The sequence below is a fragment of the Physcomitrium patens genome, chromosome 11, assembly GCF_059467195.1.
Source record: "Physcomitrium patens ecotype Gransden chromosome 11, ASM5946719v1, whole genome shotgun sequence".
Classification (NCBI taxonomy): Eukaryota; Viridiplantae; Streptophyta; class Bryopsida; order Funariales; family Funariaceae; genus Physcomitrium; species Physcomitrium patens.
The window spans coordinates 11,921,130-11,938,348 of record NC_143420.1 but is presented as its reverse complement, the minus strand read 5'-3'; the positions used below and the strand labels follow the sequence as shown (position 1 = coordinate 11,938,348).

The 17,219-nt window shown below is 28.8% G+C and overlaps 1 protein-coding gene across 1 annotated transcript; it reads right to left on the bottom strand.

The window, feature by feature from the left end:
• Positions 1–12,703: 12,703 nt before the first annotated feature.
• Positions 12,704–15,732, bottom strand: LOC112288145 (uncharacterized). Its single transcript, XM_024532026.3, has 3 exons — positions 14,774–15,732; positions 13,637–13,833; positions 12,704–13,484 (listed from the first exon to the last, which is right to left on the bottom strand). Exons 1-3 carry the CDS (start codon positions 14,991–14,993, stop codon positions 13,161–13,163), a joined length of 741 nt encoding a protein of 246 aa, XP_024387794.1. The 5' UTR covers positions 14,994–15,732; the 3' UTR covers positions 12,704–13,160.
• Between the last annotated feature and the right edge of the window lie 1,487 nt (positions 15,733–17,219).

Sequence of the window (17,219 nt, the reverse complement as noted above, 5' to 3'; positions counted from 1 at the left end):
CATGTAGATTTTAATTAGATAGTATACATAGAAACAAAAATAAAGCCTTCTTTATTCTTATTAATGTATTTCTAGCCTTTAGTCTTGTTTCAAGACTTTATAGTGTTTTTATCTTTGGCAATAGTTATTCTAATTTATTATATTACTAATTTTGAGTGACTTTCTAATCTTTTTAATTGACATTAGAATATATTGACTTTTCTTATTTTTGACAATTTTACAAGAATTTTAATTCATTATTCTTATTTTGTTTTAGAAGTAAGTGGATTATTCCACTTCTATTGTTATATTTTAAAAATTGTGGACTATCCACCTTTAAAAAAATAGTTTAATTTTTTAACATTGATTTTTTTTAAACAAAGCAAATCACTATTCTTTATAAAAATCTTCATTTGACATTAGAAATTTTAAATTATCTTCCTTTAATTTCATTAATTTATTTAAAAAAAAAATCATAAATACTATATTTGATGGAAGTAAAAATAAATTTTTAAGTATTATAGACCTTCATGAACTTATCAATACTCTTAAGATAGAGATTTTATACATCACCAATGCCAACCATGAAAGTACTATTCCTATACCTATAGAAGAAGTCCAAAGTCTATGCCAATAAGTTGTGCAGTTGAAAAAAACAAGTAGATCAACGTCACAACCAAATTCAAGAAATCTTACTTTAACAAGTACAAGAGAAGCAAGGATTAGTATACCCAAGAAGTTTTATAGAACAAGATTAAATTTTCAAGGATTTTTATAATAAATTAAATTCTATTTAAAATTGTATCTTTTTTAATATTCAAATAGATTTATTCAAGTTGGATTCATATCACATTATTTTTTAGAAGTATTCTCTTTTGGTTTTTATCTGTGATGGAAAAAGAATTACAACTTCTTTATGATTTGAATTCATTTGTAGAAGTATTTGCAATCACATTTGGAAAAAGTGATCAAGAAAGACTAGCAAAAATCAAGTTCTTATCTTTACAATAAGAATCATGGTCACCTACCATATATGCTCTTGAATTCTAAAACCTCACTTGCAATGTGGATTAGAATGATAATACCTTTATTAGTCAATTTCAATATGTATTGAAGAATAACATCAAAGATTTGTTATTAACAATGTCAAAAGAAGATTCTTTAAAATAATTTATTACTTAAGCCATTATATGCAACAATCAATCATTTGAAAGGCATCAAGAATAAAGATTTGGCTAAAAAAGAATAAATCAAGTAATGATAGTTGTTCCTAAGCTTTCAAAAATCTATTCATCAAGGCCAAAACTAATATAAATTATTATAATATATTTTAAGCCTCTAATTGATTGAAAAAAGATTGAATATTATTAAAAAGGTTATGCTTATATTGTAGAGAAATTAAGCACATTATTCAATATTATTCAAAAAAGTAATGCAATCACAAAACAAAGAGCATGGTTGCAAAAAAAGCCAATGTATTAAGAAATAAGATTCCCTAGCTACAAAAAGGACCATGCAGTTGAAATCATGTATAACACCTAATAAGGGTCTTATTTTCTTGTCAAATCCTTCATCTTATTTTATAATAGATATATGTTTAGGACCAAAAAATTACAAAATCTTTGCCTTATTAGATACATGAGCCTCAGCTTATTTTATAGGCAATGACTTTGTCAATACATAAGAAATACTATTAGTCAAGAAAATTAAATCTGTACACATAGAAATCATAGATTGTCATTTATTACCTTTTGAAGATATTACCTATGAGACTGTTCTTTTAAATGTAGCAATTAAAAATTATAATAGAGTAGTAATATTTATTGTAATAAGATCTCCTTTTAATCTAATTATTTTAGGATTATCATGATTAAACAAAATATAATCCTCAGATAGATTAGATTTCTTAAAACCTTAAATTTTCTTGTAATTTAATCCAAAATTTTGTTAGTGAAGTACAAATGTATAAGTCTAGTACATCCAAATCTTTACTAATAGATGTAAGAGCTTTCATGCATGTAAGAAAAGAAAAATCATCTTTTGCTATATATGCCATGCTTATTTTTAATAGTAAAAAATTATCAAGTGATATTCATAGCCAATACCAAGATTTCTAAAATATCTTTGAAAGAATTCAAATATTCTTTCAAAACATTGATCTAATGATTCTTCAATTAGTTTATAAGAAAGAACTCAACTACTATTTGGACCAATCTATAACTTATTGCAAAATGAGTTGATTGTAATTAAAGAATATATTGAAAAAACTTGGCTAAGAACTTCATATGACATTCAAAATATCCAATAGGAACTCATATCTTATTTATAAAGAAAAAAGATAGATCTTTGCAGATGTGTGTAGACTATCAAGGACTTAATAAGATCACCATCAAAAATAAGTATCCTTTATCTCTAATTTTAAGACTTCTTGATCAAATCAATTAAACAAAGATTTATAAGAATAGATCTATATATAATTAAATTTAATTAAATATATAATTTAATTTATACTAAAAAAAAAGATAAATAAAAGATTATTTTTTGAATTAAATATGAACATTTTAAATACATTGTCATACCTTTTGGACTCACAAATACATTAGTCGCTTTTCAACAACTTATGAATGATATTTTTTGTGAATTTTCTATTGATTTTATCGTCTATAACATTGTAATCTATTCTAAGAGCAAAAAAGAATATGAACTTCATGTTTGTTGTACATTACAAAAACTTAGAGATGCAAGGTTATATGTCAAGATAAAAAAAGTATGTAATCTATATTGCTTGAGTTGATTTTATAGGATATATCATTTGTAACAAAGAGCTAATGATAAATCTAAAGAAGGTCCAAATTATCATAGATTAAAAGATTTTAAGAATAATAAAAAATATTTAATATTTTTTAGGCTTTGCCAATTACTACTAGATCTTCATCAAGAACTTTCTTCAAGTTGCAATTTTACTTACATATTTGACATGTAAAAAAAAATTCAAGTGGAATAAAGAAACCAAAGCATTATTTGATGTTTTGAAGAAGGAATTTATTTTTGCACCAATCTTATATTGCATCAATTTTTTAAAAGAATTTTTCATGGAAATAGATACATCAAACTTTGCTATAAGTGTTGTATTGTCACAAATGAAAGAAAATGACAAATTCTATCTACTAGCTTTCTATTTCAAAAAAATTTTAATAGCAAAGATCAACTATAAAATCTACAATAAAGAACTTCTTTCAATTGTGGATTCTTTTTAGAATAGGCATCATTATCAAAAAAGCTCTTCCAATCCAATCACTATATATATATAGATCATAAAAATCTTAAATACTTCATATCAATGGTGTTATATAGTAATACAACTATATAGTGAAAAATAAAAATAAAGGTATTGTTATAAAAGAGCCGAATAGAAAGATATAGAAGAAAAACTATGATAAATGATAGGAAGGTAACAAAAGGTTTAGTCTTAAATTCTACCTTTTAAGAAAGAAGTTTCTATTTTCTTATAGAAATATAAATGCCTCAAATCAAAGTAAATGAGATAATTAGTTGATATAGACATATTAAAAAAAAAAAAAAAAAAAAAAAAAAAAATGCCAATAGGTTCATGCAAAAATTACCTCAAATTACTAAATATTGATATCTAGAGAGGACCGGTTGTCAACTTGGGTTGAAATCAAACTCCAAGGCACAAAACCATGCACCTATGGCAACTCCTGGGTTCTTTGGTAGATCAAAGAATAAGATTTGAAAGCAGACTTGTAAAGAAATTTTTGAGTATTGGTTTTATGCCAATTGAATAAATATTTAGTTTTTCAAAGATTTTCAAAATTAGAGATGTTTTTAGTTGGATTAGGCTTTTCAAAATTAAATTATGTTTACAAAATTGAGGGTCTCTTAAGTTTTGTGGTGTGTATATAGATAAGTTTTGGATAATATGTTGTTATTTTAGTTGGTAGTATATATGCAAATTTTGAAGTCAATTGAATGGTTAGATCAAATTTTATAAAGGTTTTTGTGGATTGATGTCTCAAAAATTAGAATTTGAAGGTTAGTGAGTATTTTTAAGATTTTTAATAATTTATAGATTAGATTGAAGTGAATTTTTTTTATGTAGAGACCAATATTGATTTCTAAAAATTTAATTATATTTTAGAGGTAATTCAATTGTTCAAGAAGGAGATATTAACTTTAAAAGTTCAACATTTAGATTAGAATAGGAGGATAGACAATACCTGAGTAGAATTTAGGATTGATATTCTATTTGGTAAGTTTGATCTTCTTCAAATTTTGTGTATTTGTTGCTAACTTAGATATTAAAAGATATATAAAATCTTAAGTAATATCAATGATATAATTTATAGATATTGAGGTTTTAAACTACCTTAGGATTAGATTAATTTGATTAGGATTTATAATTTGTTTATAGTTTAGAATTTTTTAGGATTTACTTAGGATTTAGTTAGGATTTGACTTATGATTTAAGTAAAGACTACTAAGAATATAACCAGAATTAAATTAAGATTTGATTGAAATTTAGAATTTTATTATAATACTTCTTTAAAATTTCTTTGGGATATCTTCATGCTTCTTTCATAATTTCTTTGAGGTTTTTTTGGATTTTATTAAGACTTGATTAGCATTACTAATTTTTAATTGGAGTTATTTAGGATTCTATTAAAATTAAAATCTTGTTATTGCAATATTCCTTCTACCTTCTACAACTAAGTACTTGGTGCATTTTCAAGCAAGGCTTCACATAATACAACATGGGTGTTGAATTGTGACTAAGCTTGTTGGAATATGTCATTATGAAGTTTTGTTTTTAAGATCACATATTGATTTAAAAAAACAACAAGATTTATTAGATGCACTTTTTAAATGTTATAATCTTATACCAAAAGATAGAGATGCAACTTTTGATTAATAAAGAACAGTCTTTTTGAAGCTTGAGCAATTTCATCTTTGAGCAATAAAATCAACATTGACTACTAATTCAATTATTGTCAAGCAAATTCAATTAAGTATGTCCTATGATCTTTTTTTTTATGACATCAAAAATACTTCTTTTAAATCTTATGATAACTTTCAAATTCAAGTTCAAGAACAATCTACTTTATTTCAAAGGTTATCTATATGTTTTAAAAAGAGAAGCATATTTACATATTTTTTAAGCATTTCATGACTTTCCAACAGCAAGACATTATAAATATAATAAAGATTTGAAGCTTATATCTAGAGATTTTTGGTGGTGTGAGCTAAAATAAACCTCTACTAATTAAAAGTTTACTCTAATTCACAATAAATGAATTAACTATGTGAATTTAAAAATAAAGCTATTATTTAAATTTTAATCTATTTATTACTTGTTCTTCTTAAAATACCAAGTTATTAATCAAATCTTCTAACATTACTCACATTCACAATGATAATTCATTCCTTAACTTCATACAAAAAAATTCTTTCTTCTACTTCTAATTAAATAATTTGGTTTAATTTTTTTTTATTTTATTTTTATCATTATTATTATTTATTTATTTATTAGGTCATTTTTATTATTTTTTATTATTTTATTATTTTATCATTTTTAAAAATATATAAATTTTTACTTCTTAAATAACTGGTGGTAAAAGTAATTAAGTTATTATCTTTAATCCATAGTAACTATAATTTTTTTTAAATGTTGGATTAAAAGTTAAAAGTAAAGTTTAAAAGTAAAAATAAAGTAAAAGTTTAAAAAATAAAAAAATAAAAATAAAAGAGAGAAGATTAAAAATTAAAAATTAAAGCCAAAAGTGAATGTAGAAATTATAAGTTATTGTAAAAAATAAAATAAAGGAAAATAAAAGAAAAAATAAAATAAAGAGAAGTATAAGCAGAAGTACCTTGACAACACCCAAGGATTGAAGGAAGCACCCCCCTTTTACTCCAAAATTTTCTACAAATCCAAATTAGCTCCAAATCTAGTGATTTTTATTTTTTTGGAAATTTAACTTCAAGAAGCTCCTGCTTTGAAATTTTCGTGGCAATCTAATACTTGAACTGCGAGCAATACTTCTTCAAAGTTGGGTCATTGGGCCTACCACTACAGCTGACCCCTCTTCACTCAAAAACTCATTAAAAATTCAAAATTGCTTAAAATCTAATGAAATTTGTGCCAATAGAAGCTTGGCTTAAAGATGCTTGTATTTACATAATTTCAAATTGATCCCATGACTTGGCACTGAAGAATGGCTTTTAAAAATTGGGTTATTGAAACTACTAAGGCAGCAGCCCCTTTGCACTCAAAATTCACCAAATATTTGGTTCGATTCCAAATTGAGCAGGCCTTAGCTCGTTGGAAAGCTAATAAAAAGGGCTATGTGATGGTAAATCTTTACTTAAAAATCTTGTAAAACCACAGATTTATTGAGGAAAATCCGACACCTCTCAAACCCTTTTGACTGTGGAAATGGTTAGTGACCACTAATTGCAAAGGGGCGCCTTTTAAACCACAACAAGCACCACCCATGACACAATACCAATACTCATAAGTTTCTAAAGTTCATAGTGAGATCTAAGATCAAGAAAGAAGCAAAAAAAAATAAGATTAGAATTAGGGTTGAGACCACATGTTAGCATGGCTTCGCCCTCATCAAAAGAAAAAGAGAGAGAAGCTTGGGAAACCAAACCATTCTTATAAAATTTAGTGGTGGCTTATGGAAAGGTGGCCACATCTCCATCCTTGATCTCAAAGATCCCTAATATAGATCTATGGTCTTCCTTCATCTAAGAGCTAATTTCATGACTAAGGCTAATGGCTCTTGTAAGTGGAAAAAAAAACATTTTTTGATAAATCTAACTTAACCATTGTGTTTAAAACACCTTTTTATGTTAAGATTGACTACTAAAATGCATCAATCTATGCTCCTTTGCAACTTTTATGAAAGTTTTTTACTTAGAAGGATTTAGGCAATATTTGTAAAATTCTTCAAAAAATGAGAATTTCATTTTTCTACTTGTGCTTTGAAGGAAAGGGTGCTGATCTTGTTTTCTTCACTCCACATGGTGCATTTGATGCCTCCATTGCATTTGAAAGGCTTCCATAAATTAAAAGAATCACTTTGCCACTTGGAATTGTTGAATTTAGAAAAAATCTTCAAATCCATCATAATTAAATCTCACTAGATTTTCTTTTTTCTTTTTTTTTTTGATACCAAGACTACTTCTTTTATAATTCTTCTACTACTAGCTAACTAGAAAAATATATTCTTTATAGTTTTCTCTTACTAAACTCTATCCTAGATTGCATGTCCGCTATTAACAATTTATTTTCTATTTTTTCCTAAAATTTTAATATTAACTCATAAAATTTATATTTTAAGCATAATAAATGTATTTTTTATACTAAATATCAAAGTGAATCAATTCAATGGCTTACAAGTGGTAGCAAGTGTAGAAGGCTGTAAAAGATTTTGTATAGTCATGTGATGTTTGTTCAAGATCAAAAACTTCTTATTATTAGTCTTATAGACTTTTTCAACCATTGCTTATATCAAAATAATTATGGTCTTCAATTTCTATAGTTTTTATTACAAATCTTCCAAGTTTAAATTCATATGACTTTATATTTGAGATTATAGATTGTTTCAATAAAATAGCACATTTTGTACCATGTACAAAATCTATTTTAGGTGATAAAATTGACAAGGATTTTTTTTAATAACATCTATCACTATTATGGATTGCCAAATGATATTATATCAGATAGAAGGACATAATTTATATCAAGATTTTAAAAAATCATTTTTAAGATATTAAAGGTAGATATAAAATTATCTTTGGCCTTTCATCTTCAAATTGATGGATAAAAAAAATAAGTAAATAAAGATCTATAGTAGTATTTGAGGTCTACCATCAACTATTATCAAGATGATTCGACAATTTTTTTGCCATTGGTATAGTTTACACATAATAATTTGATACATTTTTCTATTTAATAAACATCTTTTTTTTATCAATTATGGTTATAATCTATGACTTGATGCTTTTGAATTTTTAAAAGTTGATAAAATTCTAACAAAAGATTTGATAAATCATTTATCAAAGCTATATAAAATATTAAAGGCACAATTAAAAGAAGTTCAAAAATAATAAAAGATCAATCTAGATATCTATTGCAAGGAACAACCACAATTTAAGATGGATGACATAGCATAATTACTTTGTTGCAATATCAAGACTACTTGTTCTTGTGATAAGTTGGATTATTGTAAGCTTGGATCTTTTCTTATTTGTGAATAAGTCAATCATATTGCTTATTGATTATATCTATTGGAGTCTATGGATATTCATCTTATATTCCACATATCTCTTTTTGAGCTAACATCTATCAAAACTAAGATAAAAAATAATAAGATTCAAAAAATATGATGATTGCTTCTTTTGGAACTGGTTTCTAGCAAGAAAGATTATATCACAGACATATATTTATTTCAATTATTATCTATATGATTAAATAGAAATAAATAAAAGTAGATTAATTTTATAATATCTTTTAGAAAAGCTTTTTAGAAGCTTCATAGATGCAATTTTGACTTTACATGCGTTTGTAGTTGATTGATAGGTTAAAAACTTAGTCAACAAATTAATACCATGTCATATATATTGATAGCTTATAGAACAAACTAATTTTATGGCACACATATAAAAAAAAAAAAAAAAAATCCTTATAAGTTAAGATATGTGTCTTGTAAAGTTAACATGTATTAAAGATCCTATAGAACATGGCTATGTAGCTTCTAATTAAAAAGTATATATAGAGGCAAGGGTGAAGCCTCTTTTAGTCTTGTCAATGTCATTCTAGTCTTTAATCTTATTTCAAGATTTTGTAGTCTTTTTGTATTTAGAAATAGTCATTCTAGTCTTTAATCTTATTTCAAGATTTTGTAGTCTTTTTGTATTTAGAAATAGTCATTCTAATTCAATATATTACTATCTTTGAGTGACTTTTAATCTTTTCAAGTGATACAAGAGTGTATTGAGAATTTCTTTCTTTGAGATTCATGTCTTTGACATATAGTTGTCAGCTCAATGGTTCTTAAGAGCTTATTTAGTCACAATTATTACTTCATATAAGAAGTGTCAATAGATAGAAGTATTGTGATGCACAACTATTAAACTCGCCAATATTTAATCTAATGTCACTAAACCAAATAAAATTCTAATGACATTAATATACAAGCTAAAATTTGCTAGTGGCAATGACAATCTCTTGGAATAAAATGAATTAGCTAGTCAGATTTATAATGGGCTCGAATCACCTCATGACAATATGATCTTCAACTACCATCCATGAGCGGTTTACAAATACAACAACATCCTTTCTGTACCAAGATCTATATAAATTCTATAGAAATTATAAAATATCTTGGATTCTTTTTAGATGCTTATAAGATATTAAAAAGATGCCAATTTGATGCTTGCCAAAATAATTTCTATTTAGGAATTTATACTAGATTTTTTATACTAGCTATAATTAATATATTAATCCTATTTTGCTTATATTTAGACTTTTTTACCTAATCTTTCACTTAATTATTTCACTTGGCACTTTAATTGTGTTCTTTTCTTCTAAAATAATTCATGAAACAATTTAGTGACTTACATAGTGATTTGTCTTTTTTATATATAGACACAGTAAGAATTCTTGCTAAAACTTTTGAATGGCATATGAGATTTTCGAATAAATTTTCATTGATGTATATTCTAAGTGAATACAACTCATTTTTAATAAACTTTAGATTGGTCCAAATGATAATTAAACTCCTTTTTAAAGATCAATTAAGTAATAATTAGGATAATATTTCAAAAAAGTATCTACATTTTATCTAAAAGAGAATTTTAAAAATATTTATACTAAATTAAAATATTACTTAAATTATTTTTATTTTTAGAAATAAATATAGCATAAATATAAAAAATATATATATATATATATATATATATATATATATATATATATTTTTTTATAGCATATGCATTTGATGTTATTAAAGCTTATGCATATACAAATAAGATTTTTGGTTTTTTTTATTAGATAGCAAAAATCTTGGTTATCATATTGAAAAATTAAAGATTACAAAAAAATATATATATTTATAAAATAATATTTTTTTCCTATAATAAACTTTTAAAAATTAGATTAAAATAAGATTTAATAACATCAAATGTTACTAAGCTATTATGATCAATTTTTGCCATATCTAAAAGAAAATTTGTTTTGTAACATTTCTAAAAGAAAAGAAAAGAAAAAAATAAAATAAAATAAAATAAAAACATAACAATCTATGACTCTTATATGTACAGCCTTAGTTATCTTTATCAAGGATATTTTATATATTTTAATAAAAATTTTATTTAAAAAACAAGATGAGACTCCTAAATTTAATAAGATAGAGGCTTGGTGATTTTTAGAGCCTAAAAAAACATATATTGTAAAACAAAATAATGGTTTTAAAGAGAGAACATTACCTTTGCTAAGTGTTTCACAAAATTCTACCTACATAGTTCTTATTGTAGCTGAGAAAACTTATTTTCCAACATTGTCTTCTTTGAAAAGCATGCTATTTATTTTGTAGTTGTATCACATTTTTAAAAAATGTTGGCAATGTGCTTAGATTCTTCATAATATAAGCACAATTCTTCTTGACAATGTCAATTCTTTTCTTCTTCAATGAAGAATTTAAAATATATTGCATCAATTTGCATATCTTCTACTTTCAAATATATGATTTGACAAGATATTAGTGTTGCTATTGAATTGTGAAGATATTTAGACATACTTAGGTAACTCTCACATTGAAATTTAATAAGCCAGTTGTTACATTTTACAGCAAAATCAATTTCTTGACTCAAACTATGAAGATAAAAAAAATTAATATTAATTTTTTTATCTCATATTAGAATCTATGGAAAAATAGGCTGATAAGTGTAGAATCATTTTACTTAATATTGATTGCAAGATGTTAAAATCATAAAGCATATAGTGGTATTGATTAAATGCTTTAACACAAAATGTAAATCTTGTTGGTTGCAACACAAATTGCATTATGTTTTTTATACATGGATTGAAATTTTTCCAAAAATACATCTAAATTAACCAATATAGGATCATGCCATTTAAAGAAAGATGAAAACTATGATAAACTAAATTTGAAAGCAATATTCTAATAAGCCTGTCAATGACAAGAATTTAAATAATGTGATTAAAAAAGTGAGATGTGTCTCAAAAAAAGATGATATCAAGAATATATATATATATTTTTGTAAATATAAGAAGAAACTAGAATGGCTATTGCAAAAGATAAAAGAAAATTACAAACTCTTGAAACTAAACTGAAAGCATGAAAAGAGTTGATAAAAGTAAGGAAGATTTCATTCTTGCTTATATATATATATATATATATATATATATATATATATATATATATATATATATAAGCTAACTAAAAAACTATACTTAAATAATTTTCTAAATATATTAACATAAATTAAAGATCTTATTGCTTAATATTAATCAAAGTTCTAATAATGTATTATTTACATTATAATAATGATTGATTTACAAATAATATGAAATTTTTTTATTATAAGAATTAATTTTTAAAATCAAATATATATATATATATATATATTATATAATAGAAGAAATATGATATAAAATTAATATTATTCTTTATTATAAATAAATTACAAAGACAAAAAAATCCAATCATATATATTAGTTGATTATAAGTTAATTTATTATATATATTTAATTTTTTTTAATTCTTTGTACAAAGATACAAGTAATTACCACTATACTACAAACATTGTTTTCAATGAAATAAAATAGAGATGTTTGTTTAATTTTCTCAACTATATGAATAAAGAATGTTTGCTTTAAAATTAATTGATTAAAATTTCTATAATAAGAAGTTTCTTAAATTATTCTCTAAATTACTACTTTTAGAAGGTATAATTAACTTTGACAAAAGAAAACCTCTATAGTATCATTTTTTTTAATGTTTCTTCTTTATTTCTTATTATTCACAAAGCAAAGGTGTAAGGTACTTATTACTAAGTGTATATATACATATATAATAAAAATTAACCAATAACTTTAATTCTAACATCTACAAACATATGTATATGGATAATGAATATTAATATTAATTAAATAAATAGAATTGAATAAAAATAAATAAAAATATATATTAAATAGATAATATCTTGATCAAGAAAATTTTTAAAAAGTAATAATAATAATATTTATTACATCCTTAGATACTTCTAAATATTCCTCACATTTATTAAAACATAGTATTCTACTTTCTTACTTTTAAGAAGTTGCATTGGAAGTAATTTACAATAAGTAATTTACAATACTTAAAGAATATGTAATATCAATAATACACCTTCCTATTTATCATCCTCTACATTGATAAACTCCACTAGAAAGGATTTAGGTTCTTTCATTTGAAATAAAATATTGCTTGATACTGTGTATATTACATAGTCATTTCACAACAGTTAAAAATAGTTTAAGTTGTAATTTTAGTTACATTTTTTAGTATTGCAGAAAAGCTTGTAAATCTGGAGCAATCAAGTTATATGAGATAAGGCACTACCTTGGTAGTATCACAATATTAAAATTACTTAACAATGGACAGGCTTACAGTAAAGTAGGATGACCATCATGAATCACACAAGTTCTGAGACTTTAATTTAATTACCTTAATTCTTGAAAATCCTCCAAGAAACTAGTTATCATTAAAAATCTTCAAATAAAGGTAAGCTAAGAGCAGTGCTTTTCAGACTAAATCCGTCCTTAGAGTCAATACAGTCGGGCACAATTTGTGCTTAGTCTGCAGGATTGACTTGCTTATGGAAGTAAAACATCGCAGGAAGACTACGAGATAACTGACAACTGCCAATCACCAAGCTTGCCTAAACTAAGAGCTGAATTATCTTACTCACGTTCAGCATAGTAACAAATTGACCTTCAAATACGTATAATCTCATGTGATAGACACATCGATATTGATGTACCTAAAAGGCATTCTCTCCTCCACAATCCCATTAATTCTCTGGTGTGTTGTCGGCGGAGAGCTACTTTGCAAACATAAGCAGGTATAGTTAATCTAGTCATTTGGTAACTATTTACCGGCCGGATTGAGCTGTTTCAACAGGCCCCCATAGGTGGAGTATAGGACGCGATCTTTTGCCCCAGTTCGATGTTTATCATTATGCTTGCAAAAGAACTTGAGCTGATCAAGAGTACAAAGACCAAGAGTCTGAGTTAGCAAGAGAAATAGCCAGTTTATTTCTCTCTTTTTCTCAGCTATGATTGGCTTCACACAGTCAATTTGACGGCACAATGTGCAATCAAGAAGCCGTGGAACCATCCAGTGCTTTGGTGCGCGATCATGCATTAAGTGCTTGTTCTCCAGGAAGTATCTTTCAAGCTGAACAAAAGCTGCCTGAATTCACCAAACAACCTCACAGAATTAGCAAGTTTTGTGGCGCTAAATTACCCAGAAGAAAGAAGCAACAACAATAACATTAACCAGCAGTACACTGGGTAGAGGCGAATATCTACTTGAAATACACTTGAGAAATACAGAAATCGTACCTGTAGATTGACCTCGACAGTAGTCATTCCATCGCACCTTTTACACTGCACCTCACCACTAATACTGGTTAGGCCGCGTCTCAATATCCACTCAAGACTATGGTTCTTCGCACGATATTCTGATGACCATAGAAATGGGGGTGAGACATGAGGACCTTTCTTCGTTACATTGCCGCCAGTACCTAACAACCGCTCACCTGCCACAATCCACACATTGGAATGAGCAAAAATATTGTATGATATCTTTCTCCGAACACTACCAAGAAAGTGAGACTTCGAACAGTTTCCATACATGAAGCTCACTAAATCATTGAAAACGGCCATTTGTGCAATCGAGATTCCAAACTAGAAACTCGAGCTTTCAAGTCTACAAAGTTGAAGAAGAAATATTCAATAGAATTCATGATGTCGTGATGCAACTATGCCTAACAACGAATCTAAACTAACTTAGAACTTCTCCAAGTCTGAATCGTACTGCTAGCTTAGTACATGCTATAACGCATATAAACATGTAACCCATAAAAAACACAGAATCCTCTCCAAATACAAGAAAAACAAAACCGATATATTGAAGTGCTCAAGTTCACATTAAAGAAAACAATTTACTTCCCTTGAATACGTGTGTAACTTCCTTCCAAAGTAAACCAACCTAATCGTAAACGTTCCTTAATGAGTTCGAGACCCTCTAAAATATAAGAGTCCATTCGGAACAGACAAAGGCGACTAAAGTGCAAAATTGGGCATTTACCATACTGCAGTCCTGTATTATCATCTCGCGTTACTACAAGTTTTAGTGGTTCCAAAAGCATAATTAAGGCGGAAGAGAGGAGTTAAGGGAAAGGAACTGATAATTATAAGATAATGCACGCATCATATGGTCATTCAAGAAGTGTCGGGAATGCGTATTATGAACGGTTGTTGAAATTCCTAGTACCAACTATTGAATCTACCACCACAAAATGGATTATGACGAATTTCTTAGACTATTACGGTTACGGTTATTTGTTTTCTGTCACACCAATGCTTTATGAATGAATTAATTAATTAAATAAATAAAAATTACACTTGCAAATTTAACTCAATTAAAACAGAAGAGTATTGATGAGAAGAATGCGAGGTAAGGAACATGGGACTGACTTGTGCATTGTGAACCAGGGGGCAAAGTGCGCACAGGGGTGCGTCGAGGGCGATAGTGTTCATCCACTTCGTAGAGCGTCGTCACCACCGGCAAAAGTGGCCCTTGCTGTTGAAAAGCAGAACGGAGAAATGGATCTGGCGAAGGCGACAGCCGAGACGAGGAGCCAGGAGGCCCTAGTGTAAGTCTCAAGCTGTCTTCTTCGTCCTCAGGATCACTCATGAAGGACTGCCGTAGAAGGTCCAGCCTTGCCCTCTTATTCGACCCAGCCACTGTGACCTGATACCCTAGGCTACTCGCAAAAGACGAGAAGAACTACCTTCAAGTGTCTTCAATGTAAATCTACTTGTATGCTCACTTCTCTGCTTGTGGCACTGCTGGTGCTTCAAGATGCTCCAAAATTCTAAGTGATGACAGATACCTTTCCTCTGATTGTTAAATTGTACTTGCGAATCCTTGCAGCCAGTCTCCAAATCCAATATGACAGTGGACGATCCTTAAACTTGGACGCGGAGCCGCTGAGCAGTGCTAAACTAAGTCAATACAAATTCGAAACTTGCACGGCACGTGAAATCATATTGCCGAGCGCAATTCGATTCCAGCAGCTGCTATTGTGCGAAACATCACGTACGAAACATCTGCACCGCGAATCTACAGACCTAAAAACGTTAATTCGACGCCCCAACGAGTAAGCTCGCTCGCACAAGGCTGGCAATCCTAGAGGATGTCAGACAGAGTGAACAGCCTTGGGGTGTCGGAACGAAGAGACACAATTCATGAAATCGAGAAGAGGCAAAAAAGCCGGAGCCAGGATGTCGAGACGGCCTGGCCAGCAATCTGATGCCAGAAAGGACATTGCACTGGCAAAAATGGAAGAATCCGACAAAACCCTAGAGGGAAGAGGAGAGAGCAGAGACGATCGCAGAGTCGGGAGCAATGCCGGGATGATGCCACTTCGGGTTCCCATGTTATGACTGCCTGCCAGAACAGATGCTGTTTATCATGGCGAGGAGGAGGACAAGTAGGAGGAGAAGGAGTAGGAGTAGGCTGCATGATCAGCATCATCAAAGCCGACCGGACAGACAGCCTCGAAGAACGAGTCCAGTCGACACGAAACGAAACGAGACGAGACGAGTCGAGTCGAGCGGATCGGAACGGCTTGAGGGGGGGGGGTAGGGGGTGCGCAGGCATGGCACGACACGGCACGGCTCATACACCCGGAATGCCCATCACCGCGTCGCAGTGTGTGATAGGCCCCCCGATGCCTGCCCAGTCTCCCTCCCTCCCTCTCTCTCTTCCTCTACCCATTCCATTGCCACTTCCGCATGACTTTTTCTTGACTTTACTGTTACAGTGATTTAATCATTTGTTTGTTAGTGGGGGGGGGGTATTTAAGGTGGGGGATTTTTTTTTTTTTTTTTTTTTTTTTTGGAAGGATTGGAGAGTATTGACATAATGTCATCATGGAATTGAATGGAGAATTTAGTTTGCTAGGGGGAAGAAGGAGACATGAAGCATGATTTGTGGAGAATATAATTGGAAGCACAAGGAGCCGCATATTGTTGTCTTTGTTCTTGTCCCAACTTCAAAATTAGAAACCAGTGGAACAAAGTCTCGGATGAAACCAAATCTATTTCCCCGAAGGGCATCAATTGTTCATCTTATCATTTATTATTGTTATTATCTTTGTTTTCCAATGACCCACATTGGTTATCTCGAAAGGATTTAGTAAATGACATTTTCCTTGTTTGATTCCCATGATTGAAATAACACAACAACCACAAATACCTTTTTGCGGGCTTTAAAATCTGTACATTATTATAACCTGTTAAATCTTGAAATAAAACATACCAGACAAAAAATACAAACTCCAAGTTTATTTATAAACTTCCATATATATATATATATATATGTGGGTTTATTGTCTAATGCATTTATAAATACAAATGACTTTTACATAAACATCAAATACCAAAAAAATACAAAAAAACAAAAATAAAATATTTAAAATAATGTTTTCCTGAAACAAGTATGCAGTGCATGTCACTTCAGGCATTTGTAGAAATTAAAAGGTGCCGGAATCCAGTGTGTCACTAAGCTTCGTCTGTCCATCCGTTTGCATGTCTGGCCATCCATCCATCCAAGCGTGGCTTCAGGTCTGTCTGCAGGATAGCCTCCCACTGCCCCCTGAGATTTGAAAGGACACATAGAGAGAGAGAAAAAAGATACACACTCTCTCTCTTACTCACAAAAAAGGCGGGAGCGAGAGAGGAAACCCACGTGGCAGTCCACCTCAGCCACTTCACTTGACTCTCTCTGGCTCTGAGACTCTGGCCCTCTTACTGCTGTCAGTCCTGCACCTGCTTTCAGCCGCTTCGGATGAATGGAACTTGGATGTGTGATGATAATTTTTCTCTGGTCGTTATTGCCTACATTTCCATACAACGC